General features: G+C 38.9%; 1 protein-coding gene across 4 annotated transcripts in view; it reads left to right on the forward strand.

Moving 5' to 3' along the window:
• PARD3B (par-3 family cell polarity regulator beta) overlaps positions 1 to 27290 on the forward strand; it is a 990710-nt gene that overhangs the window by 876297 nt on the left and 87123 nt on the right. For all 4 annotated transcript variants that reach the window (XM_063091525.1, XM_063091519.1, XM_063091512.1 and 1 more), the window contains one exon: positions 17155 to 17290. In XM_063091525.1, coding sequence (XP_062947595.1) covers positions 17155 to 17290 — 136 coding nt within the window. The remainder of the gene's footprint in view (positions 1 to 17154; positions 17291 to 27290) is intronic.

Below are 27290 nucleotides of genomic sequence, written 5' to 3' on the forward strand. Positions count from 1 at the left end.
TCATTACACTCACTCCCTCCTTAGGGCTTTGGCTCTAGCTGTTTTCTTTCTCTCTAGAATTTTCTTCATGGAGATGCTTCTGAATGGTTCCTTCCTGTAATTCAGACCTTTGCTTAAAATAGAGAGGCCTTTCTTGACTGTTCAATCTAACGTAGCCACCCAGTCACTCTCTTACCACCTTATTGCATTTTAAGTCTCTGGGTGGCACTTACCACTGCTTGATATGTTTCCATTGGTTTGTGTACTGTCTCCCTCCCCTCCACTAGGACGTAATGCCCTTATAGTTAAGGACCTTGTGTGTCTTATACTCGCCCTATATTCCCAGGACCGAGAACAGATGATAGTGAATGGTAGGTGCTCAGTGAATATTTGCCAAATAAATGTCAGAATCTTGAAGGATTTCACAGGTAGAGAGTCCTTCCTTTAGCTAATGTGCCAGGCCCTGACACTAGAGAAACAGCTGTGAGCAGGACCTAGCAGTTCCCTGCTTTCTACACCACCTGTTCTTGTGGAGGTAGACAAACAAAGATAAGTGAAGAAATAAATAACAAAGATACATTCAGAGAGTGATCATTGCTACCAAGGAAACCAACAGGCTAACTGGGTAGGGAGCAACTTGAAGGGTCCGCAGATAAGACAGCCAGAGGAGGCTGCTGTGACAGAGAACAGGCTGTGAGGAACGTGAGGCAGAGCAGTTACAGACTCCTGGGGCTGTGACCAGCTGGGGCCGGCCAAGGAAAGGGGGAAGTGAGAAAGAAAATGAACACAGCAGGATGGTCAGTGAGGAAGCAGAGAGGGAAGGTCACTTTGGTGAAGAGAAGGTCATATCACCCTGTGGAATGGCTTGAGAACTGGTCTAAATGTGATGACAAGGCAGTGGGCATTTTTTGACTTGATGTGACCATAATTATAATGTTTTTTTAAATGAGAGAAGGAGTTACAGGTGGAAGAGGTAGTTACAGGTAGACAAAGGCATGTTCTGTGGGTTGACTGAACTGTGTCCCCCAAGGTTCATGTACTGAAGCTTAATTCCACTGTAACTAACTGTTGAGGGTGCGGGGCGTTGGTGGTATGGTGGTATAGTGGTGAGCATAGCTGCTTTCTAACTGTTGAGGGTGGAAAATCCCATTATGGTAATTTAAAGGTGGGGCTTGAAGACATGATTAGATTGTAGGTCTGTGCAGTAGGGAGTGAATTAATAATGGTAGTCAGGGGCATAGTTCGGGGGGCTTTACAAGAAGAAAGAAGACCATATGAGAGGTAAGTCTCTCTCTCTCTCTCCTCCACCATCTTCTGCCATGTGAGACACCTGGGTCACTGTCGGCCACCATCAAGACCCTCACTAGATGTGCTCCCTGGACTTTGGACTTCTGGGCCTCTGAAACTGTAAGCAATAAATTTTGTTATCTTTATAAGTTACCCAGTTCTAAGTATTTTGTTATAAGCAACAGAAACTAACACAGCATGGAACCAGGTGTGGGTGAAACTGAGGGTAAGTTTAGTGAGCAAAGTTTCACTGGAGACTAGAATGCAAGTGGGAGGAGAGCAGAAGAGGCTGGGGTGGAGGTGCTGGCAATAGGAAGTGAGTAGGGGAATTACGTGGGAAGAGCTATACCTTGGTAAAGCTAACCCAGTAGTGGATTAGAGTGAAAGAGTCAGGAGCTGAGAGACTAGTGGCCATGCTGTTACTGTGGTCCAAGCAATGAGTGTCTGAGCCAGGCACTTGGATGAGGGAGTGCAGGGGAGGGAACAGAGAGAGGCAGTTGGCTGAAACTGATTGAATATAGATTGCATGGTATAAAAGAAGTCAACAATAACATAAAGTAACGTAATATTGATAACACAGTAGTAGCTTGTTTATTGAGTCCTTCTTTGGTGCCAGGCACTATTCTAACTGCTTTAAATAACTCACTTAATCTTCAAAACAACTCTCATAGGTCATCCTTATTTCATACATAAGGAGGCTGCAAAATTGCCCCAAGGTGGGGAGACAGAAGTGGCAGAACTAGGATTTGAACCCAGCAGTCTGGCTCCAGAGCCTGTGCTCTGAATGAGGACCACTGTCTCAAGCTTTGTTCATGCAGAGGCGATTAAAAAGCTAGGAAAGTGGGATGGAGAGTAGATTTTAATGGAAATGTGAGAAGGTTGTTTCTGGACAGGTTGAGTGTCAGATGTTGGTTCATTTCAGGTCCAGATGTGGAACAAGGGCTGAGTATGGTTCTTGAAGCTCCCACAATGTGTGACCTTGTGCAGGCAGGCTCTTGAGGACCTGCCCAATGTGGGGCACTCCAGGGACTGTTTGTTGAGTGGATGGATGAATGAATGAATAAACATGAGAAGGCATGTGATGAACAAAGCACTAGAAGTGAATGGTATCCCCAAGAGTAAAAATATGGATAGGCAGTTAGAGGATCTTAGAGAAAACCAGTTTTTAGAGAACAGTGATGGGGACATTGAAGGAAACAGACAAGAAGGGCAATGTGTAGGAAGGCAACAGAGAAGACATACTTACGAGGAGGGTTGCTCTCCAGCATCCGGTCCTGCAGGGGTTAGTGAGGGTTTTGTTCGGTGGTTTTAGCAGGCGTGAAGGTGCAAACCAGATCGTCATCAGCCCAAGAGAGGATGGCAGCCATCAAAAGGGGACAACAGACTATTGTTTTTAAAAGTGTGGTAAAAGGGGAAGGAAAGGAGAGATGGGGAGGAATAGCTTGAGAGAGGATTAGGGGCTACTGGACAATAACACTTCACAAAGGACCTTTAATTGCTCCTGAGGGAAGAGAATGAGGACCGGTGTCTTTTGGGCCTTGCAGGAGTGTGTGTGTCTATACCCACACCGACAAGGGCAGTGGGGGCCCGATCTGCATAACAGCAGGGTTATAACAAGCCTCAGGCACCACTAGGTTCAGGACCTGCCCTGTCAGAAACTTTCTCAGGGAGGGTGCATGAGATAACAACTAGTTGGATTAATTTGGTGGCACCCTCATTTTGATGAGGGTAGGAACTACTGACATCATGCTACTGATTTTATAAAGACAGAAGACTTATTTCTCCACTGACAAGAATTTGTGGCACTCAGCAGCTGTTTTTATTTTTTTATTTTTATTTTAAAGGCTCCATCCCACCCCCTTTTTCAGACTTCTCTGGACTTGCATCTGTCCTGCCAGCTGTGAGCTGCTGAATTCCAGAGTGCAAAACCAAGGGAGACAAGTGGGAGGGACATAGAAATAATGATTATATGCTGCTTAAGTATAAATCTTGGTTCATTGTGTGTCAATGGCACATGCCTTCAAATTCAAGTGTGCACCTCTCTCTTTCCCTTTCAGTATCTGTCTGTAAACCTTGATGGTATTAAGCTTATGTTTTAATAAATATTTTGTTTGCTTTACTCCCATTAATATTCATAGGGAATGGAGCACTTTGGGTTTTGTGATTTCTAATAAACATTGATGGTGTTACTAGTTTGCACTGAGCATTCAGTATGCTCCATCAAAATGGCAGCTCTAATTAGGTTCCTTGAATTAGCTAATGGATTTTGAGAAAGATAGCTTAGAAAGCTCTTACAGCTGTCCAAGATATTCCTGCCATGGCAGAAAGACAAAAGGCCCCTGGAAGCTACAGACTTCAGAGCTTTAGAAATGCAGCTGACAGTTAAAAAGATAAATTACATTCATATTTTTCCAGTGAAAGTCCTAGTACTGAATTAATGTTATTCCTGTAGTGAGCATCCATTAAGAAGCTCATTTTATTATAAGGATGCATTTTGACCATTAGCTCTTTTTCTCTAGTCCCCCCACCCTCTTTATTCTCCCTCCAATTCCCTAGATATTTTGGACACAGTATTAAAAAGCTTCTTTGAAGAAGAGGAAATGATTCCCTTTTTTGTTTGCAGGTTATAAATTTAGAAGCTTTCTCTAAGATATACAAGCAAGTGTTCGGTTTTTTTAAAAGTCAGGGTAAATAATATATAAAGAAATAACAGTGATTCAGTTTAAGCCTTGTGGCTAATATTGTATGTAGAATTTGAAAACAAAACAAAACAAAAAGCTTTTAGCTATGAGACTGTGGGCTTGTTTACACTTGGATAAGAGATGATTTTGTCAGGGAATAGGAACTATCTTGAATAAAACACCGTACTTCCTTCTTGCATCTTAAATGTGAAATGCACAAAATAATGTAGTGCCATTCAACGTGTTCTTCACCTCCACGTCCTAAGAGCAAGTTTCCTTTAACAAATAATGTACTAATGACATGTAGAATGACTGTACTTAATGTATCTGCACACGGGGAAAGAAATAGTTGTTAGTAGAATGGATAGTAACAAAGTTCATGGCAAATAGCAGAATTTAGGAAACAAATGCAGTCGTCCAAAAGCTCATTTTAGTTGGATATGTGAGTACTCGTTAATTGTCAAAGGTGATCCGCATAACTTTTTGCTTTCAGTTTATCCACTTAGAAAACTAATACCTGGTACTTTTTAATCTGAAAAGTTACATTATCTAGTAACTCAGTAAATCCTTTAGGGAAATGTTTCCTGGGTCGTTAACTCTCTACTGTCCAAATTCTGTTTCCTCATTTGGGTCTTCGTAGCTCCTCTGCTTTTGTTCCTGTCCTGCCTGCCTTTTGGCCTTTTTTTCTCCTCATTAGTCTCCTTACAAACAAGGGCTAGGCAAGGAAGAGAATGTGAAAGTTGTCAGTTAATTGGGGTATTATTTACAGTTCTGGGAAGACACTTGTTGGGAAAGAAACTAAAGTTGTTGGTTAAAATGAGATTTTTTCAAAATCATCTGTGGTGGTTCTTTTTTTTTTTTTTTTTTTTTTTAATACGCTTCCAAACCTCCTATTTCTGCAGATAATTGAGAGCTGACTAAAATCTAAAATACCTTTGCTAATAAAGTTGTTGAAACGAGGGAAGAAATAAGAATAGTGCTGATGCAACACATAGATTACACATCAGACATGTGCTTTGCCTCGGGATGATGTAAATAAAATGGAAAAGCATTGTTACATGAAATGCCAAAAAAAGGGAAAAAAAGATACTAAATTATTCCCCACATGACTTCACCATGATGAGTAAAAAACATAACTGACATCATGTTTATTTAAAAAACTAGCAACTGTCACACTGTAAAAGGCTACTGAAAGTTGGGGGAAGGCATGTTTTGTAATCATTTTCACTATGGGTTATTTATAGAGTTCAATTGTCAGCAGCATAGTGCTTAATTTTCTCTCTTCTTTGATGTTTGACAACTCATTCACTTTTCAGATCAAGAAGACAGCTACAAATAGCTCCATGGCAGATACTCTGGCACTACCATTACCTCTCCTGAATGGGGCAATGGCTATTTATTAATTAAGATCCTGTGACTACTTTCCCTTAAAGTGCCAGTGAAAATAAAAGTCTTTGTCAACCTATAATGGGTTGGTTTTATTTGTTTGATTTTGTTTTAACTTTTTGCCCTCTGATTTGACAGCCAGTGCCCCATTCCTAGTGAGAAATTTATTACTATATTAATAATACATCATGCTTCATCACCAGTTGATGTTACTGGTTAAATGAGAGCTCTGGTGACAGAAAATGTTCAGTTTTCAAACCAAAAGAAAGCCTCCGTGCCGCAATCTACAGTGGCCCAAAGACACAGTATTCAACAAGTGGGGAAATGGAAATAGAAGATGACTTTTGCCAATGATATGGTCAATCACTTAGCTTGAACTATAGGCATACACAAGAAATAATTGACTGTAAGTACAAGAAAACCCCACAGAGGTCAACTGCTTCATTCCATAGGTTATGATATGTGGGTTCAGAGAGAGTAAGGGTCTCCCAGAATGATCGTGATAAGAAGCATAACTCTGGTGAAGGTGCTGTTCTACTTGAAATCCTCTGATGACTCCACATCATCCCCTTCAGAAAAAATTGGTGTTTGGAGCTGCTCCAGTCCCGCAGGCTTTATTTCCTGCAATTTCCCCACACACGCCCCACACTTCCATCATGCCTGAGGGTGTGCTCTTTCATGCAGCCATCCCATTACATGTGATGTTCCTTCCACGTGGCATGCCCAGCCAACCCTCCTTATCCTTGTCCCCTTTTCTCTGTGAGCCCTTTCCTGACCTCCCCCAACCAGAGTTAATCACCCTCTCCCCTGAGCCACTGCGAGACTTCATTATACTTCCTGATACTTCCTCATGATAATTGCCACATTGCACTGTCATTATTTATTTATATTTCCATCTCCCCTACTAGACTGTGAAATCCCTGAGTGTCAGGTTTGGGTCTTAATCACCTTTGCATCCCCAGGGTCAAGGACACAGCAATAGTTAAGAATGAGTAAATTTTAAGTAAATAAGCACACCAGGAAACTTTCAGAGGGTTAGAGGGGAGCTTTTATAAAAGCAGTTGATGATCTAAGTTTGATACCAGTTTATTATTTTCTATTCTATTCTGAAAAGAAAGTCAGCATTCTCCTAGTAAGGATTTGTAAGAACCTGAACATCTTTTAAAAACAACTGAAACAATCCATAGGAGATGATAATTTAAGCTTTCTTCTATTCCGTAAATCCCTGATGTCAGGAGGTCAGCGTGAGGTTACAGGGTTACCAGAGCTCACTTTACATCCAAGCAAATGAGAGCTGTGGGATATTCTTGAATTTAATGCCCTTTGGGACCAAAGTAGATGTTAACTTTTTATGCAGCTCTTTGGATTTGAGAATCTATTTGGAATCTATTTGAAATCTCAGAACAGCTCAGCATTCATGCATGTGAGTGTAAAAGGAATGAAAGTAATGTCGGTAATATCAAAACATGTTATTAATAAACTCTTGTACCTATTGGGCTTAATTTCTTTTACACTAATCATATCAGAAAACTGCATATAGAATCCTATGTTTATTAAATAGTATGATTTAACCCTATATGTGGTAATCAAGGTCTGTGCTGCAGTCACACACCTGTGTGACCCAGGCATCCCTTCTGGGTGTTTGGACAGTTTATTATATGTTTCTTTAACAGGCACAAAGGTAAGGACTAGTTTGCGTATCACATATATTTAGGACACTTGGTCTCCTAACATCTAGGGTTGAGCTCCTAATCACAGTCTTTAGTTTCTTCCAAATGAAAACTTGTTCTTCTCTTTTTAACATGTTTTTTTTCTTTGTTGCTTTTATTATTTTCCCAATCCCCTCACTGGGAGGGAAAAAAAAATCCATGCACTAAGTTATTTAGAATCTCCTTATTTTACCTTAAAATTGTGTAGTCAATTAGGGCTTATTTCCTTATTATCCAAAAGGAAAGGTCTAGGTGACCAGCTGCTGAGAATCAGTGGCCTTTGATGGTATTCCATTATCCCTTGGGAGAAGAGAGCTTCTATGTTGTTTCCTCTGAGGAAGAGGGAATTTCACGGAGGCCTAGGAAATTCCCAAGGTTTCATGGCCGGCAGCCCACAGAGGCTTATTTTTCCCAGAATTGACCCTGAAAGTTTAATCCACATCTAAATGTCAGATATGTATTCTTAAAACTCAAGTTGTGTCTGATTTAAGCCTAGAAGATAATAGTTTTATCTTTTCAGGTCCTGCAGTTGTTGGTGAGAATTTCTTTGAGAAGGCAGTTGTGTGTGTGTGTGTGTGTGTGTGTGTGTGTGTGTGTGTTATCATTCATTTGCTGAAGTACCATATCAACAACGCAAGTTTGTTTTTCCTTAAACTGGCCTTTGTTCAGCTCAAGAATGTGAACGAGAGTTAAAACAATAAGTTTTGTAGGTTTCCTCCATTTACCGTTTCATCAATATTTTGCCAATTTTATTTTGGACCATAAAATCCTTCAAGAAAACTTGTAATGTTCCCAATGGAGCCATGTCTTAAGCAAGGTTAGTTTCTAAAGTCATTGTGTGACACAAAAATTGTGTACAGTCAAAATTAACCTTGAGAAACACTTTAAGAGAATGCTATATTGGACTCTACCTGTAATCTCTCACTAAACCCACCCAGTGCTTTTACTTTTAGCACTGCATTGGATGGCTAGTCTCTTGGTTGAGCCCCAGCTGAAGTAGTTGGCTTAGTATATATAGGGCCATGTTGTACAAGTAATACATATCTTTAAACTCTAGAATCATGTTCAGCCCAACATAAAATTTACATTGTGAAAGGAGGTGAGGAACTGAGTGTTCCTAAGGAAACTGTATTAGTCTGTTTCTGTTGCTTAAACAGAATACCTGAAACTGGGTAATTTATAAAGAAATGAAACTATTTCTAACAGTTTGGGGGCTGGGAAGTCCACGGTCCAGGCGGGTGCATCTGGTGAGGGCCTTCTTCTGTGAGGGAACTCTCTACAGGGTCCCGTGGTGACGCAAGATATCACGTGGTGAGAATGGCACGAACTGCATAGCTAACCTTTTCACTCGCTCTCTTTAGAAAGCCATCCAAACCACGCTATGACAACCCACTAAACCATCAATCCATTACCCCATGAATGGATCAGTCCATTCATAAGAGCACAGTCTTCATGATCCAATAACCTCTTAAAGGTCCCGTCTTCCATCACCATATTGGGGTTAAGTTCCAACATGAGATTGGGGCGACATTCAAACCACAGCAGAAACCAACTCAGCTCATGTCCTGGGGAAAATGTTCATTAAAGGAAATGGTGGATGGAAGCATTATCACTACTTCTGTTGCTATTCTGCCCTAAGCCCCTGTTTTTGTCTAAAGCTCAAAATATTTGGTGCATCAATTAAATGCAATTATTATACAATGTCACTGTACTTTAGCCATGTAAAAATAACTGTATCTGCGTGAATTATAATATGTATAGGACATTGTTTATTTATCATCTTTAATAGAAGATACAATGGATGTACAGTTCCAAATTAGTCCAAATCTATTTTTCTTTGCATTTATATACAATCGTTTTGCAAAGATGTAGAGGAGAAGTGAAAGGATAATTTCACTGCCATGCTGCATGAATTTTTTTAAATATATTTTAAAATCTTTCTTTTTTAAGAAACAAGAATTACCATATCAAACACTTGATAAATTCCTTCTGTGACCCTTATATACTTTCTATCATTAATAAAATTGGCAGAATTCTCTAAGACAATATATGTCACATGCTTATACATAACTTTGAAGTGTATAATATTTGCATAAATGACTTAAAGATCAAAAATATTGCACTGTGTTAGAGGAAATATACTAGGGTACTTCAAAAAGTTCATTGAAAAGTAGAACTGACATAATACTAATTTTTCCATGAACTTTTTGAAGTAGCCTCATATTAGAATATTCAAAATATGAATAACTCAAATGGATATTTTATGACTACCGGCTAAACTAGTTTTTGAAGTTTGAACACAGCCAGGAGGTCAAGGTGCAGTATACAATTATTTGTTAAAGACTTAAAATGATGAGTTAAGGCTGTGAATAGCAACTTGTATGTCATCGAATTGTGAATAATACTCCGTGTCATTGCTAAGGAATTTCTCCCTATGCTAGAAATGAAGCTAGAGAAACAGAATGTTCTGATTAGAGAGCAGGTTCACATTGCCTCAAGTGATAAAGAGCAAAGGTAGTGCAGTGTCTTTTATCAGAAGACTGAGATGATTCTCAGTCACTACAATCAATCACATGGGAGAAAGTTGCCCTTCGTGAATCAATGAGATTACTTTCAACGGTAAATGGTAGCTGTGGTTCGTGGTGTGAGTAGAATTGCTTACCATTATGCAATCAAAAGTGCTAAGGAAAGGGGCCTTTATTTATGCTCCACCACTGTGGCTTGATTCACTGGGGTCAAGGTCCAGTCCAGGGTTAAGATTTCCAAGGCAAATCTTTAAACTATAAGAATCAGAGGGTCAGTTCACCAAGCTAGGATGGAAATACCAAGACAAGGATCTCAAAGGAAGCAGATACTGAAAGCAGGAAACAAGTTGAGAAAGACAAAAGGTCAGACTCAGGTTGCCATGGCAAAGTCAGGAGCCCAGGTAAGTCAAGTCACATTGTCAGATTGTTGCATCTAGGTCAGAATGCACAGGCAGCCTCAGGCTGCTGGGAGAAGCACCGCTTTAGGATTACAGGCTGAGCTAACATATCACTGCACTTTGTGGGTTTTCTTCTTCCTCATGACCCAAGCTTACATGTCAACCTCTCTGGACTAGTTTTTCAACTTCCCCACAGGATTCTGACATAAGGAGTCAATTTGTTGAACCCTTGGAAATTTATACAAATACAAACTTTTCAAAGTTACATATTAGCATAGAGCATAGTTTCTTCTCAGATTCTGCTACCTATTTGTTATGTGATATTAAATACTCTCTTAAGATGCCTAAGCATTGTTTCCTCGCTTACTAAGAAGAGGTATAATATCAGAAATAATTGGCAAAAAATAGTCCTAGAAATAAAAGGAGATTCTAGATGTGAAAAATTTGTTTTATCTGTTAGTAGCAGTATCCACCCTTTCTTTAAAGCCATTATTCTTAATATAGGAATTTAGAGGGAGTCATAGTAAGCAAAGGGTTCTTAATCTAGAGTAATTGTTTTAATCAACTAGATAACTTAAATTTGGTAGAAAGTAAATGTCCATATGAACACAGGCATATTCTTGTTATTTGAGGGAACTTTTCAATAAAAAATAATTGAAAATGGGGGGCCACCATCATAAATAGTGATGGTAAATTTGGGAAGAAATTAGAAAGAAAAATCCACAAATGTTGTCCATGGGTAGTCAGCTATGGATCCCAGAATTTCACTGCACTAAACAGTGAAAAATCTTATTTAAAAAAAACAAAGATATTCTTTATAATAAATTGGGATCAGGGGTAAGATGGAGAATTTACATAATCATAATTTTAACTGAATATTTACACTGGATTATTTTCAGAGTTGTTTGGGACTAAAATGCATTTGAAGATTTCTATAGAATTAAGCACCTTTAAAAGCAATTATTTATTATTAAATCTCTTTAGTACACATGGGCATACTATATAAATGTATTTTCATTATAGGATGTTAAATCTATAGAGTATTAACATAAGCGTTGTTGGGGCTATAGTTTCTGATACTTAAATGCTTTTGAATTAATGATCCTAAATGCATGTATAAGAATCTCTCAAAATTTTTATTTGACAGAAATCATTATCACCAACAGAAAATAAGTAACAGTGGTGTCCAAGACTATCTGTCTTCAGTTGAATATTCTTCTCTAGAAACCCCTTTGGGATTTAAAGTAAAATTAGCAAAATAAGAGTACATATGGCCAGTTAGATTTTACTATATTTGTGTTATTGAGAGTATGAATGCCACAGAATCTCAGGTATTTTGAGAGCTCTGTTTCTACTTTGAAAAAAAAAATCTGCCTTGTTTTCTAAGTTAAAATTATGGTACCGCTAAATTTAAAGTTTAAAACTGTGATGATTTTTAACTCCTTAAACGTGAAAAGATAAAAACAAACAACCCTCCCCCTGGAGGGTAGGAGAAAGACAGGAAAAGAATAGTATGTTGTCATTCTTAGAGGGTGCAAAGGTATTATTCTTCATTCCCCGTCTTTAAGCCCTTTTTGAGAAAACTTTTGAAATTCTACTTTTTTGTAAGTATAGAAAGATTAACACCGTATTTATATAATTAAAACATTTAAAGAAAGCATCCAAATAACATTTTACAATAGCTTCAGAAAAAGTTAAAGAATCTATCAAACACTAAACTCAAACACTACCCTACTCGTTATTATTGACATGCATATATCTAATTTAAAGAGTTTTATTCAGTGCGTTCCTGAGAATTATCACATCCAGATAGGAATATTCCTGTTAAGGTTTTATTCTATAAAGGCTATTTCTCACCCACATCATCAAATCTGGACACCAGCATGGTAACTTTCAAGTCAGTACTGTGTTCACCAAAGGCAAACACATATGTGTCTTGAGGCTGTATGAAAACAGCACAAAAGATGAAACATCTGTTTGGAATTAACTATATACAATTTAGTCATAGTTAGGGTGGCTATGTTTACACACATGCCCACTTACTCATACACACAAAGTAATCAGAGATAATTATCAGGTCCCACAGTGGCCGCGGTTTGGTGGTAGTGACCAACTCCCTGTCGTTCAGTTGGTGGTGAACTTTCCCAGCAGCAGTCCTGGCTGCCTGTCAGTCCTGGTCCTGATCCAGAGTATCTTTGTCTTTCATGTAGATCTTTGTCATATGTTGATTCTCTTTTGCACCCCATTCAGTTTTATGCCAGTTCCCCACATAAGCCTGTCAGAGATGTAATATTAATTGCCCAGAAATCTCAGTCTGCAATAGCTCCAACAGCATTCTTTAATGAATACAGACTTCATTGCGTGTATTTCTATTATTTTAGCTACTCCTATTTCTACTTTTATTGCAAAGATCTGTGCAAATAAAAGAATATCAAAAGGTATGGCTATAAATGTGCTCTGCTAAATTCCTTCTGCCTTGAAAAGCCTGTGAACTGCAGCTACAAGTTGCCTGCTGCATTTTAATGCCTTTCTTGCAAGGCAACATGATATGGCAGAAGCAGCACTGGCTTTGGAGTCACAGAACCCTGGTGCACCTCTCACCAATCATGCTACTAACTTCTCTGAGCCTCAGTGTACTTGTCTGTGACACGTCAATAACATCATCCTCACAGATTTGATAGAGGATTAATGAGATGAAGTATGTAAAGCACAAACACTATATTTAGGACATCACAGGAGCTCAGTAAATGTTAATTTTCTTCAGCCTGCAGCAGTAATGGGAGGAGACTCTGACATGCACAAATGAACACTTATTTTTAAAAGTACTACAATTGAGGTAATTATGAACTAGGAAGGAAAAGGTTAGATTCCGAAGGAGCAGATAATGCCTTTGTGTGATGTTTATTACATATGGGAATATATTACTATAGGTGGCTATGAAGAAAATGACATGGTTTCTGAAATCCATTACAACTTTAAGCTGTCCAGCTCTAAAGTGTTATAAGAAGGGCCTGTTTAACTCCACATCTGCCTTTAAAGGCATAGGCAGTATTACAAGAAATCACAAAAATATAAATCTGTTTTGTTACACTGCTTGAATTAATTTAACATGAAATGTCAGCACTTTGAAAATGTAAAACTGGCATTGATCACCTACATATGGGTACAACTAGAATAGAAACTTTTTTGTAAGAATGGCCAGGCTTTAGTTCATCCAGTGAACAAATAATACTGAAAGCCTAATTTTCTAACTAGAGACATGGAGATAGGGTTATTGATACTTTGACTGGTTTTATATGGTTGCAAGAGTATTTGAGTTTCATCAAAATCTGATGTTACTTCTGAAGCTATCAGGCCAAAGATTGCCTAGTATCTGTACTGCCAAGTTCCATAAAGTCAGGAAAATAGAACAGGCTGCACATAAATAGGGAAGGAAAATGGGAATCCTCAGAAAGTAAGTCCTGTAGGCTGGCCTTAACTTCCATTTTGGTTTTCTATGTCGCTAGATCACCCAGTCACTAAAATATAAGTAAGATGGAGGAAGAGAAGCAGGTTGGAAGGTAGTAAACTATGGTGGAAAAAGTAGTCTTTGAAGTAAAAAAAAATCTAGCTGATCATCCATTAGCTATGAGCCTTGTATTCTTCATCTTTATTAGGCAGAATAATAAAAGTTATCTTCTAATATTCTTTTGAGATTTTGAGATATTTATAGCACCTGTTACACAGGAATTGTAAATAAAGTCAACTCAAGGGCCAGCTCCCATAGATTGGTAGTGATTTTCTGAAGTTCTGGGTTGAGAAAAATTCTGAGCTATGTCTGGGATCATTGGGAAAGAATGCTGTAATTGATTAGTGATGTCTGCTCTGGGAAAAAAAAGTGAAGTAAAAGTCTATATCCACATATTTGCTATATAAGTGTTCTATAAATTATAACTGTTATAATGACTGTTGCTCTTATTACATAGGAATTTGTGTGTCCCTCTTCAAATCGCTAAATTTCTACATCTTCAACGTAAAAAGGAATCAATTAATTGCTTTGGTTACAATAGTGGCATATATCATTTTTATTAATTTGTTGGTAAACTTATGTGTATTATCTTCTGAGAAGAGAAGAAAAGTGAAATTAGAATTTGCTATTTCTGATTTTAGTATTTAAAATACCTACCTGGGGAAAATCTAATACAGTTACTAAGGTAGAATGAGGGTTGGAGAGGAAAAAAGAACAGATTTTACTGAGATACAGTACCAAAGTATCATGGAAGTTTTGCAGGGTGTTCCATATCTTCTCTAAAATATTCATGCAAGGGAGAAAATAGATATAGCATGGTTTGTACTTAGATGGTGCATAACTTTCTGGAATTTTTTCCTGTTGTTTTTCTCTGGGGCCAAATTTCTTTTCTGAGTAAATAGTCATGTTCCTGTCAGCCATAGGGGATTTTCTGAATCCTGAACAGCTGATTTTGTATTCTTGCCCCGTTCCCTTATTTGAGAATGACAATCTGATCAAACCCATATTTTTAAATTTATGTATTTATGGTCATATGGAAGAATAGTTTACAGTCCAAGTTTTATTTTTTTCCACCATAAATGGAGGAAAAATGTGTTTGTTTTTTTTTTAAGTGTCTTATCAGTTTCTTTCTTTTCTTTTCTTTTTTTTTCCCCCTTTATTACTGATGACTTCATTCTACTTGAATTCAATGCTTCAGTTTCTTTGGGGTAAACTAATAGATTATGTATGCAATGTTTGCACCATGTTGATTGAACTCATCTGGTGAGTTTGAACGCGGCTCATGAATTCTTGTAACTGGCAGAAGCCTGTGCATTGGATACAGACACCATCGCCATCTCAAATTACTCAAGAGGGAGGGAAGCTGTTCAAAATAGGCTCTGCTGCTTTTCCTGCCTGCCATGATTGAGAAAAGCTTGTCAAGACTTTATTTTTTTCTTATTATTATCTTTTTGCAAGTGCTTAAAGAAAACTTTGATTTAAAAAAAAAAGTATAGTAAAGAAAGAGAATTAGAACTATTTTGAGAGTTTTAATAGTTTTACATATTGAAGAAAAATAAAGGTATGTGAGCCCTAAGGGTTTATCTTTTCTGAATCAAAGGCTTCAGCTGCTGAGTGTCTGTAGAGCCCCCAGGAAGCCCAGAACCTTTTGTGAACTGTCTTGGAGAGGTCCTAAGGCACAGACACATGGTCCAGCTCTCAACTAACTTACAATCTGGTTGGGGAAGAATGTTTTTCCTCCGAAAGAGCTTTACTCACCACTTTCTTTTTAAGATTGCAAGCATAATTTCTCCATATTTTAACAAAATAGATTACTTCTTTCTATTGTTCTTAGATATCTCATTTTATCAGATATCTCACTTAAACTTAAAACTCAACTGTAATATTTGGGGTACTTTTTAGAATGCAAGGCTCTTCACCCTGGGGGCATGACGTATCTTTTCAAGCCCACTTGTCCCTCTTCCCCTGCCCCCTCCCATAGAGCCCGTATACTACAGCAGTGATTCTCACATACCCATGAAACATGAGTGTGGTTATGATTAATAAGGTGTCACCAGTTGAGTTAAAGCACCAAAATGCAAATGATATACTTTTGTCATTAATCAGAGTAAATTCAAAATATCCCTAAAGTCACCACACTCACTTTTATTCTTTTTTTTTTATTGGTTATGAATATTGATGAGATACAAAGCTGATTGTCACCCCTCGTGCCCAAGATGTGAAGGGCAGATGCATACTGGCAGCATGCCCATTACCACAAATTGCGATTGTACCCCATGTCTCCCACGCAATCATCCCCCTTCCCCCTTTCCCCACTGCACTTTGTATCCCTAGGTATGTTCTCTCCCTCTGCAAGTCCCACACACCACTGTGGTCTTTCTTTCCTTCCTTCTTTCTCTCTCAGCTCCTACTTATAAGTGAGGACATGCGGTATTTATTCTTCTGTGCTTTGCTTATTTCACTCTACATAAGTTTCTCCAAGCTCATCCATGTTGTTGCAAATGGGAGAATTTCCTTCTTTTTTTGGCAGAGTAGTATTCCATGGTGTATATATACCACATTTTCCTTATCCAATCATCCGCGATGGACATTTAGGTTGGTCCATGTCTTGGCTATTGTGATCAGAGCTGCAATAAGCATGGGAGTTGCAGGCATCCCTTCGACATGATGATTTCCAGTCCTTTGGGTATATACCCAGAAGTGGGATTGCTGGATCACATGGAGGATCTATCTGTAGTTGTTTGAGAAACGTCCATACTGTTTTCCATAGTGGTTGTACTAATTTACAGTCCCACCAACAGTGCAGGAGTGTTCCCTTCTCCCCACACCCTCGCCATTATTTGTTATTCACCCTCTTTTTGATTATAGCCAGTCTAACTGGGGAGCACTCACTTTTATTCTAATTTCCTTTATAAATGAGAGCGGGAAGTGAGCATATCATCTGATATGTATATGAGGTAGGACAAAAGATGTTGAGGACCACTGCTTGTCCAAACTGATTTGCCTGCATGTCCCCAAAGCAAGATGCTTTCTCACTGCTATGCTTTGCACTGCCATTCCCTGCACCTGGAATTTTCTCATCTCACTTGTCCAGCTATTGAGACAAGCAAGCACAATGGCATGTTTTACTGTCACCCAGCTTCCCCTGCCCCCCCCCTTTTTTAACTTTTTGGCATGGCTTTCGCCTTCTTTACTTGGTTGTACCCGTATAATGACATGTCTCTCTCACATCACCTACTCCCAGAATTCATGAGTCTCATGAACACTGGCACATGCCATCTCTCTATCACATCTAAACTTCAGGTCAAACAACTGGAACTTCGCCCCAAATAGGCAACATTTATTCCTGCATTAGAATTTAACCAAACTCTATGTGTACGATTTTAAGGAAAAAAGTGATGGGTCTTATAATTGCTCGAAAAGGTCAGGATGTATCTTACCTTCTCATTCAAAAGGCATTTTTTAATCCCAAGTCAAATGTTTTGACCCTTGGAGCTAAAGGTATGCTCAAAAGAACCATTTTTTGTTCATTTTTATTACTGATTCCATCATTTTCCTATGCTATTTGAGTTACATTATTGAATTTTACAAATTAAGACGTCAGCCCCTTTGATAATAAGGTTGTGAAGTGACTTTCAGGATGATGTACACCACGTGACCGTGTGTGTTTATGTTCTGTAGTGGCCGTCCCACGGGTGGAAGCACTGACCGCATCCAGAAGCTGCGGAAGGAGTATTATCAGGCTCGGAGGGAAGGTTTCCTGTTATATGAAGACGACGAAGGAAGAGCAAGGCCATCTGATTATGACCTTCTCCGGGTAAGCCCGTGCCTGATTCTAGTCACCAAATAATCTCTGCTGAGATAGTTTAGAGCAGAAGAACATGGTCAAGAATGTTCTATGCATACCAGGTTATATTTAGGTCTCTCGGGTTTCATGGATATGAACATAACCCAAACCGAAGCCGTCTTCTCCCACAGAGGTTGCTTACATAAATCAAACCACACTAATGCACGTAGTTCATTCTAATCGCTCTCATGCTTACCGTTGTATACTGACTGGTTTGGTGGGTGGGGAGGGGAGCAGAAGTTAGTCACTTTAAAGAGGATAAGGAATCTTTGTCACCATCTACTGAGCCTGGATGATCCTTACCCTTCCTTCTCTTAGATCTCAGACGTCTGGGCCAGCATTAATAGATTTGGCAACATAAGCCATCTCTTCTTTGGAAAATGGATATTAGAAGTAAATTTCAGAAGGGTTATTGTCCGCGATATCAATTGTTAGTGCACTGGATCTGAGAAATTCATGCCCTGCTGAGCTTACCAGTATGCTAGGGTTGCTTTGTTTTGAGATAAGGGCAGTTTTTGTATTACAGGATTATTTTTGCCAAATCTTTCAACTTTCAGGGAACAGAAAAAGAATATTGTGACCACTGAAGAGATACTCTCTGGGTTTTTTCAGAGAAGCATGATTCATTCTCTTGTCTTTCTTTAAGAAGGCCTACAAAATACACTTAACTCTTGAACATCCACAGAATTGTTCCAGAGGAAGGTGTTTAGAGTTGTTCACTTAGAATGGTGCCTAACACAGAGACAGTGCTCAATAAATCTTAGCTCTCGTTATTAATGTTGTTATTAGAGCAGAGCTGAACATGGTAACAGTAGTGTCCTTGCTGTGATTCAGTTCTCACTCACCCTCTTTGATTATTACTGCCTTCTACTACAGTTTTTAGTGCTGCTTTAAAAACCTAGTAAGGAACTCTCTAATCCCTGGTGCCCATTAAAGAAACCAATGCCTCTGAAAGGCAAATCCATTGCAGGAAAGTTTCCTCTTCTGAGATTCACACTCATGTTTATGCTCACAAGGTCAGGGTGAGGCAGTAGAGTCCAGCAGCTGATTGAGTCTCTCTAGTTTTCACGTCTCTGCTGTGGCACATCATGTGTGACACTCTACACTGGGGTTTGAAAATCAGTTTCAGGACCCACCACACTTGTGCAGAGCAACTGAAACATCTTGGCCCACGAGATTCTTCCTTCTTTAATGGAGTTTAAAACCACTAATCAGAAGTGTGCAGTGAAGATTGGCAATCCCAAACCAAGTGGCTCCAGCCCCCTTGGAGATAGGCACCCTGAGACTATGGATCAGAAGGAATAGGTATTTATCAGTTTTTATTACAGATGTTAGGATTACACAGAATGATATTTACAGTGATGGCACAACTTGTCTCTTAGACTCTCAGTAGCAGAAGAGAAAAGTTTCCACCAAATAACAGATCAGATAACAATTCACTTTGTTTCAAACTTGATTGAGATCCATTTACTGCCTTTGACAAGAGACACGAGCGACACTTTAGGTACAGCTTGGCTCCCTCAATAAAACAAACAGCAATAAAATAAAGGAAAGTTTTCCCAGTCTAACCAAAACAGAACACCATGTCCAATGCATTGAAAAGTGCTTCATTTCCAAACCACTATGAATGGGCAAATTAAGACAAGTAACTTTAAAGTAAGCAGCCCTGGTTGTTTTGACCTTACTTTATATGATTTCCTTAACATCAGGCTGAAAGGATGGAGATGCTTAACCTTCGTGAGACTTAGAGTTTCATCTGTAACTCACCAGACCTGAGCTAGATAACTGCACCATTGGGTGTTCCCTTTTTTAATGATTTAATTTTTATGCCAAGCAAATGTATAAGCAGACAATCTAGTGAGGAAAGAAGTATCTCTATTTTGATTTGTGTTTTCCATGCTCTGGTGTGTTGAGCTTTGCCAAAAGTGGTGACTGATTTTATGTTTCCCAGAAAACTGGTGTCTGAGGCTTCCCAAAGGGATGCTGGGGAAACGCACTGTTGTAAGAGATGAGTGTTCTTTCTGATCACCTCAGATACTCCAAAATGGGGATTAGAATCTCACCATCCTTTCCCCAAGCCAAGGAAAAACACTTTTGTTCAACATAGGCCTGAGAAATCACACCACTGTCTTGCTACTTTGGGATAGGTCTAGAAAAGCAAGCTTAGAAAGTTGACATTTCATTCCTGTCAGGTAGCCAAACCCAACAATGAAGCTTTTATGAGATTGTGGTTCCCAGATCAAGCTGGTCTTCAGCATCACCAGGGCACTTGTTAAAATCAGATTGTCAGTCCACGAAGGGTAGCAGTGGGGCCCAGGAGAGGCCCCCAGGGGCCTCTCCAGGTGGTCATCAAGGATTTTGACCTATAATTCTAAAAATAGGGCATTGACTCTGCTCACTTCAGTAAATACCAAAGCAGTCTAACTTCTCTAACAAAATCACCACATGATCCTGCATCATTAGAAATACTTTCATGAACTTACAGCTCCCCACATTTAGTACTTCAGATTGAGAGGACTGACAAATGTCCCCTGGTGTCATTCTATAACAAGGAACTTCTGAACTGTTGAGAAGGAAATTAGGAAGATAAGTTACCTAACAACTCCTTTCAAACTATTTTTAGTTTAAAAATAGACCAGAAAGAATGAAAGTCTGCTCACAAAAGTCTTCAAAGCCAAAATGATGGAAGTAATCACTTGAAAGATTGTTAGGATCTATGGATATTTTTTAAAAAGAAAATATGTTTTTCTCAGTGGAACTAATATTCTTTCTTTGGCCTTCCCTGGACTTTCTAGATCTTCCCAGGCCATCATCATCATATTTGAAGTTCTCTACCAGTGTAACATTACCCAGAGACCTAAGACTTCTCCCGCTCCTCTCCTGGACTTCCACTTGCTCTTACCTCTCTCTCTCTCTCTCTCTCTCTCTCTCTCTCTCTTGTCTATTCTCTGTGTCTCCCATTCAGTTTTAACAAATATTTTCTCAATCGTAGTGTAGGCCAGGTGCTGGCAACAAAGACTATGACATTATTTCTACCTTGGAGGAACTCAGTCTAGCTAGGAATGAAGACATCTAAGCCACAGCAAAACAGAAACATTCAGTCGGTGACAAACTACATATACGACCGTAGCTATACCATACAGCCTAGGTGTGCAGTAGGCCTCCTAGGTCTGTGTAAGTACACTCTGTGATGTTCGCACGGTGATGAAGCTGCCTAACGATGCACTTCTCCGAATGTATCCCCGCCATTAAGTGACACATGACTGTATATGTGGTAGATGCTATAGTATAGAGAGGTATTAGCTTCTCTATGAACTCAGAGAGAGCCACTTATGCTGCTGGAGGCAGGGCATGCAGTTAGTTGGAAACAGAGTTCTGGGAACGCTGTCAAGACAATTTGGGAATTGCCTCAGCCAACATAGTCTGTTCTTTTTCTCTCAAATTTGCTGTATTTTTTTTTTTCTTTTCCAAAGGAGCTTCTGATTTATTCACTTTGTTTAGAAATAAATGAATACGTTACAGATTGTAAGGTTTGTAAATATGAACCTGAGACCTTAAAAATCTTTTCAGGTGGCCTGTTTTGTAGCTGTTTTCCCATCCAGGCTCTGAAAATCTGTGAAGAATAAGTCGAGAGAATTTCAGTGGCTGCAAGTGAAACAGCCGGGCGAGCTTTTATAGGCCCAATTAAGTAGGCAAGATATTCTAGCTGTGAAATGTTAATATTTGCCAAAAGAAAATGTAATACCTACTATCTGCTGGTATTTTATTTTCTGTAAAACTTGTTCAGACTGTCACAGTCTTCTGGCAACAAGCTGCTTTTTTTAATAGTAGATAAAGATTATCTGCTTATTTAACAACAGCATGAATAGCCTAAGTAATTTTGGAAATGGGATGGCTCTGAAGTTTTCTAGAAATATTAGTACCTTTATTATTGTCTTTTTTCAAGAGCTGCACAGCATGTATTATTATCTTACTCCTCCTACCCCCCACCGCCCCGCTTTTTTTGTTTTAACTCCTTAGCTAAATTAGAAGAATTTTTGTCTGAAAAAGAGGCTTGTAGACACATGGATAGGAAGGGAGGACAAGTTTGTTTATATATGGAAAAAAGTGTGAGTTAATACATCTTAAACTAGTGTGGTACAAAAAAACATTGTACTCCATCTTTCTGGCAAAGAACACTGGCTTCGGTAGATCATGGTTGGAACAAAGAGATCATTGGGTGAATAAATGAAAACATTTTGAAAGATTTGTTCACCCTATTATGAAGGTTATCTAGGAGCCAACTTGAAGGGACATGCTTGGCAGCTGATCTGGACAATGAAAGACAAATCCGGTAAATTCTGCACTCAGAGGAAAGAGAAAACAAGAAGCTGAGATCATGCTAACCATATTAAGAAAGGGATTTAAGACAGAATGTGCAATAGCCAAACAACTACAAAAATCATTGGAAGGTTATTTTCTAAATACAAAGAGTTAAGAGTGTGAGTTCCTGTCAATGGTCCAATGCCAGAATTGAGATTTTTCCATATTTTCCACATTTGTTCCTTAAAGGCATCTAATAAAAATTAAGGTCATTGATGAACAATTTCAGATTAGTCAATGGCTCCTATATTGCAAGGAACAGAAACCTAATTTGAACTGACTTACACAAAAAAGGAAATTTTGTTGGCTTACATAAAAGAAGTTCATAGGCATATCTGACTTCAGGCAAGACTGGATATAGCTCTTCCAGAGAGACCATTAAGAATCTGCTTCTCCATCTGTCAGCTCTGCTATTCTCTCTGTAGGTGCCATTCTCAGGGGGCTCCCCCATGTGGTGGTAAGATGGCCATCAGCAGCTCCAACACAACCACCCTGTGGGAAGAGATAGTTGCACTCCTCGTAGATCCAGAAAAAGTCCTAGAACTGACATTCAGTGCAATTTTCAATGGTTGATTGGCTCAGCCTGGGTCACAAGTCCACTTCTGAACCAACCCTCATGGCCAGAAAGATGCAGTACTCTTATTGGCTGTAACTAGATCACAAGGCTATCCTAGAACTAGAAAGTACGGTTAAGTTCACCCAAACTCCATAAGCAAGTATAGGTGAAGAGGTAGTCCCCAAAGGAAAATCAAGGTGCTGTTAAGGGAATGGATGCTAGGCACAATTAAAAGTTGTCTACTACTACTTTGAATTCTAATAACACTAGAAATTTCCTTATTTATCATTAGTAGGAACAGGTCTGTTATCAATCTTAAGGTTGCTGCTAATGTTTGCTAGGAAAAAAGGAGAAAGAATATTTATTTCTATCTACTGGTCCAGTCAGTATCTTAAGGCTATCCCAGGAACCTAGACGATTTCACTGAGTTGTTCATGAGAAATCGCCAGACCTCTGGATTTTTATTTACATAGGCAACTGACTTTTTGGTTCACCTCAAACCTAGGAATTCATCCAGCCAAAGCAATAAAATTCTTTGAAAGGACTGAAGGTTCTGTCTTTCAGTGAAATCATTGTATATTTATCCTCGTAAGGTATTATTTTGTGAAAAGCAAATAGTCTTTTCTTAGAAGGTTTAAAAGGTGGGATACAATAAAGAATTGGAAACATTGAGTGTATGTACCCAGAGACATCTGTAGTTTGGCTCCTACCTCACAATAGCCAACCCCTTCTCAGTTGAGAGCCCTCTTGAGCTGCATAAACAGTTCCCTCCCTATGGTCGCCTACCAATAGATCAGTGTTCCCTCGATTTCCCTAAACAGCTGAACTGAGGAATGGAAATGGTACCAAGGCAGAGAAAAATAAAAGAAAACCCACGGCAACTATGAATTAGGTGAGTTTTAGAAAGGCCTGAAGTTTGATTGAATTTGATATTGGTAAAATGTCAATTTCCACTTGAAGAGTTAGGATTTGCTCACCTAGATTTCAGAACGTAGTGAAAAACTGAGGAAAGAAAAAGACAAAGTAAATTCAAGATTTTTTTTTTTTTTGGTTGGTGCTTTAGCCCTTTTATATTTCTGTGTAGCTTTCATAGGAACATGTTGACATTTAAGCTACATGTGAGTGAATCTCTAGCTTTTAAACATAGCGTAAATCATTTTGAAAGGAGGCAACATGTTTATAGGCAATCCCCAACATGGAAATAAATTGTGTTCCAGAAGCCCATTTAGAAGTTGGCAATTTGGAACTAGGAATGAATTTTCCCATAGGAAAAAAAAATGATTGCTTCTTAGGATCCCAAACCAGCCTACAAAAGCCCATTAAAATCCAATAACCTCGTGCTAAGCATAGGAGCAGGAGCAGGGAGCCATCTGAGCCAGGGGAGGAGAAGGAAATTCCCTTCTTCCCTCTTTCCTGGATACATTTGTGAGATATTCTCTAGGCTCTTCTCATCTACCAGTTTTAAGTTTGTTTCCCCAGCCTTCCTGACCCTTAATTGCTCCTACCTCCCCATCATGACACTCCACTTAAGCCCACCCTTCCCCACAAAGTGTTCAGGAGTCCAGAGTTACCTCTCTGCCCCATCCCCCAACAAAGTTACCATTCTCTCCGTGCAATTCACCTCAGTGATACTTTGGGGGGCAAATCATCTGACCCATGAAGGTTGCAGGGGAAGTCTAGGAGGAGGGAACAGGAGAGGGGCTAATGGAATCTACTTCCAGAACCGGACAGTGAACCTATTACTGATGCCTTGTTGCTACTCCACCAGCCTGTGGTTTCTCCAGCACTTCTCTTTTTATGTAGAGAGCCCAAGCCTCTGAGATCTTCCTGTCTGACTGGCTTCCTGTGAGCAAAGACCTGATCTTGAGAGTGGCACCAATTCCTCCAGTAAATTGACCCTCACTTCCGACAAAGGAAGGCTTTCATTCCTGATTCTGCCCTCTGTGGCCCTGGTGCCAATTGCTGCAGCCAACATGGGCCGTGACTCCTCCTCAGCCCTGCCTGAAAATCTGCCCTGAAGACAACTACTCTAAACTACTCCTCTCCTCTCATCCTGTCTTTCTAACCACACAGATGTCCCAAGTGTTAGAACTAGTAATTTAGCAGGTGTAGGAAGCAATTCGAATAATGTATGAGAACACGCACTCTGATGCTAGACTGCCTGAGTTCACATCCAGGCTCTACCTTGTACTAACTGGGTCAATTTGGGCATTTTATTTTATCTCTCTGTCTCCTTTAAAAGTGAGATAATAGTGCTATCTCATATAAGTATTGTGACACATCCATGATTACATGTAAAAGCACGTACAATAGTGTCTGAAGCATGCAGGGAGTATTCAGTAACTGTGAGGAGTATTTAACTGGTGCACATCCTGAGATGTATGGAAATAACACATTCCATTGGCTGGACAACCATGCTGTCTCAGACGTTATTAGATCTCCTTGGCCCCTGTGGTTGTCACCACCTCAGGTGGTGACTGTCAGGCTTGGCTGTCAAGCACTTTTGGCAAATTCCTCTGGTCCAAAGGTCAATATCTATTTCCCTCTCTCCCACACACATACTTTTCCTTCAGAAGTGCATTTCTTTCATCCGTGACCCTGGGGGCTCACCTAATCTCTTTAATGAGCTTATGCTAAAATCAAAGACCAGAAGAAAGTTGACTTCAAGCAGCTTCTGCTTTCAGTTCTACAAAAACCCTGAAGCAAAGAAATACCAGGGTCCAGTTAATGGCTTAAAATAAGACGGAGGATGAGATACAAGAAGAATATATACAAATTTTTACTCAATATATTATACTACAACCTGATTATTAATAACAATGACATCATTTGTTCAGTGCTGATTTTACCTTATATAAACTATTCCATACAACAACTCTGTGAGGTAGGTATCTTTAATCCTACTTTACAGATGAGAAAACTAAGGTTCTAAGCCTTTGCTCCATGGTCACACGGTCATTAGCAAAGCTGATTTTCAAATCTGTACTAACTCCCAGTAGAAAGAGAAGAAATGGAGTATCTCCTGCAACAGCTGTTGAGATACTTTTTTATATAAGATATTTTAAATACAGGAAGTCTTTGACTATTCATTTATAAGCATTATGAAAACTTTTCTACCTCTATGAACTACTCTTTAATTATCACTCTTAATTTGTTTTTGAACCTAATAGTATTGAAACAAAACCGTTTGGTGTTTCATCAGTTCTCCATAAAAATCTAAGTTAAATCATTCTTTTTATGCTATAATCAAATAAGTTACCCATCTCTGGATCAAACCCAAAGCTAAATAACAAAAAACAGAAAAAGAAAGTTCAGAACCACATTATTTTTCCATAATATGTCAAAAAAAAAACCGTACGCTATACTTCCATTAGAGTGAAAAAACGAACTCTTTCTGCTTCTAATGAGCAATTAATTCCAGTTCAGGATGTTGAGTTTAGAATAGGTTAAGTTCCCCCAAACCACAACCGTTTTTGTTGGATCATGGTTAAAACCAAAAATTCCAACTTCTACAATAATAACATTCTTTTCTTCTACTGCAATGGGAGAAATGACCATTTTATGTAATATAAGAAAAACCATAGCAGAGACTCCTATGAATTCCAGATTTCCTAAACTGTTCTCAAAGCTGTTTAAAATCAGTTGGATACATTTTATGTTAGTAGAATTTGTAAGTCCCAAAATAAACTTTGGGTACTAAGTTAAAAAATGAAGATGTTTGGAGTAGAAGATATAAAAATTCTTCTATCTGGTATTTGTAGCACATGTATCACTCAATCTTGACAATAATCAAAACTCCACGTAAGCCGTGTCTGTTCAGACCTGTAGCCCATGATGTTCCTTGTACAGCTTCTTCATCGTAATCAACCAATCAGGTCACTGCAGTGGCCATCTTGTTCTCTCAGTTGAAGGAAATTTTTGTCTGAGTTACTCTGAAATTTAACATCATTTGGTTTTTATTAAGTAGTAACTAGTCTGGTATTATGATGGGAAAAAGAAAATTCACAGAAACTTCTTCTCTGAAATAGGAAGAACGCTTGAATCATAGAAATCCCTAAAAAGCTATTGGTCACTACAGCAATATAGGGATTGCCATTTCCACAAGAAGAATGACCACTTTTGTAGGCAATTATAATGACATATACTAGAGTCTATGACTTCACAGTTTACCTATGAATCTCATTAATATCTGTGTGTTTTGTTTTGAGCCTTGAAATCACAGTGCTAATCTTCAGAGTGGTGATGAGAAAGTGTATTTTAAGTGTTGCTTAAAACAAAGTACACAGAACTGGGTGATTTATAAAGAAAACAAAATTTATCGCTTACAGTTTCTGAAGCTGGGAAGTCCAAAGTCCATCTGATGATGGCGACCGTGACCCAGAGGTCTCACATTGCAAGATGGTGGAAGCAGAGAGATCAGAGAGGGAGAGACAGACTCTCCTCTCCTTTTAAAGCCCTCAGAACCACACCCCTGACCACCATTTTTAATGCATTCACTACGGCATGGGGCAGGGTCCTACAATCCAATCACCTCTTCAAGGCTCCACCTTTCAATTACCATAATAGGACTTCCTACCCTCTTAACAGTCACAGTGGGGGCTAAGTTTCTAATACATAAAACTTGGGGGACACAATTCAAGCTTCAGTGAATTTGGGGGGGACATAATTCAGTCCTACAGAAAATGCAATAGTTGATGCTGCTGAACTCCACCCAGGCTGGCAGGAAGGCTTTCCATTTATTCAAGTAACTGATATAAGAAAAATGGATATTATGTTGTTATTATAAACCATTGAGAAATAGTTTCTTTTCTGTCTGCAAGATAAGACTTTTGTAAAGCACAGGAGTACTTGAGTTTATCTCCATGAGGCTCTTTTCAAATGGTTTAGGTCAGTCTGTGTCATCTCTTACCAGCCTATTTCCAGACATGGCTCCATTCCCTAGGCAGCAAAGCCAAAGCAGCACATGAGGGAAATATGTTTTCTGCACTTTTTCATTCCTTTGTTGGTTTATTCATTCCGTGAATACTGAGCAATTTATGAGTGCATAGGAAA

Source organism: Cynocephalus volans, chromosome 1 (genome assembly GCF_027409185.1).
Source record: "Cynocephalus volans isolate mCynVol1 chromosome 1, mCynVol1.pri, whole genome shotgun sequence".
Taxonomy (NCBI): domain Eukaryota; kingdom Metazoa; phylum Chordata; class Mammalia; order Dermoptera; family Cynocephalidae; genus Cynocephalus; species Cynocephalus volans.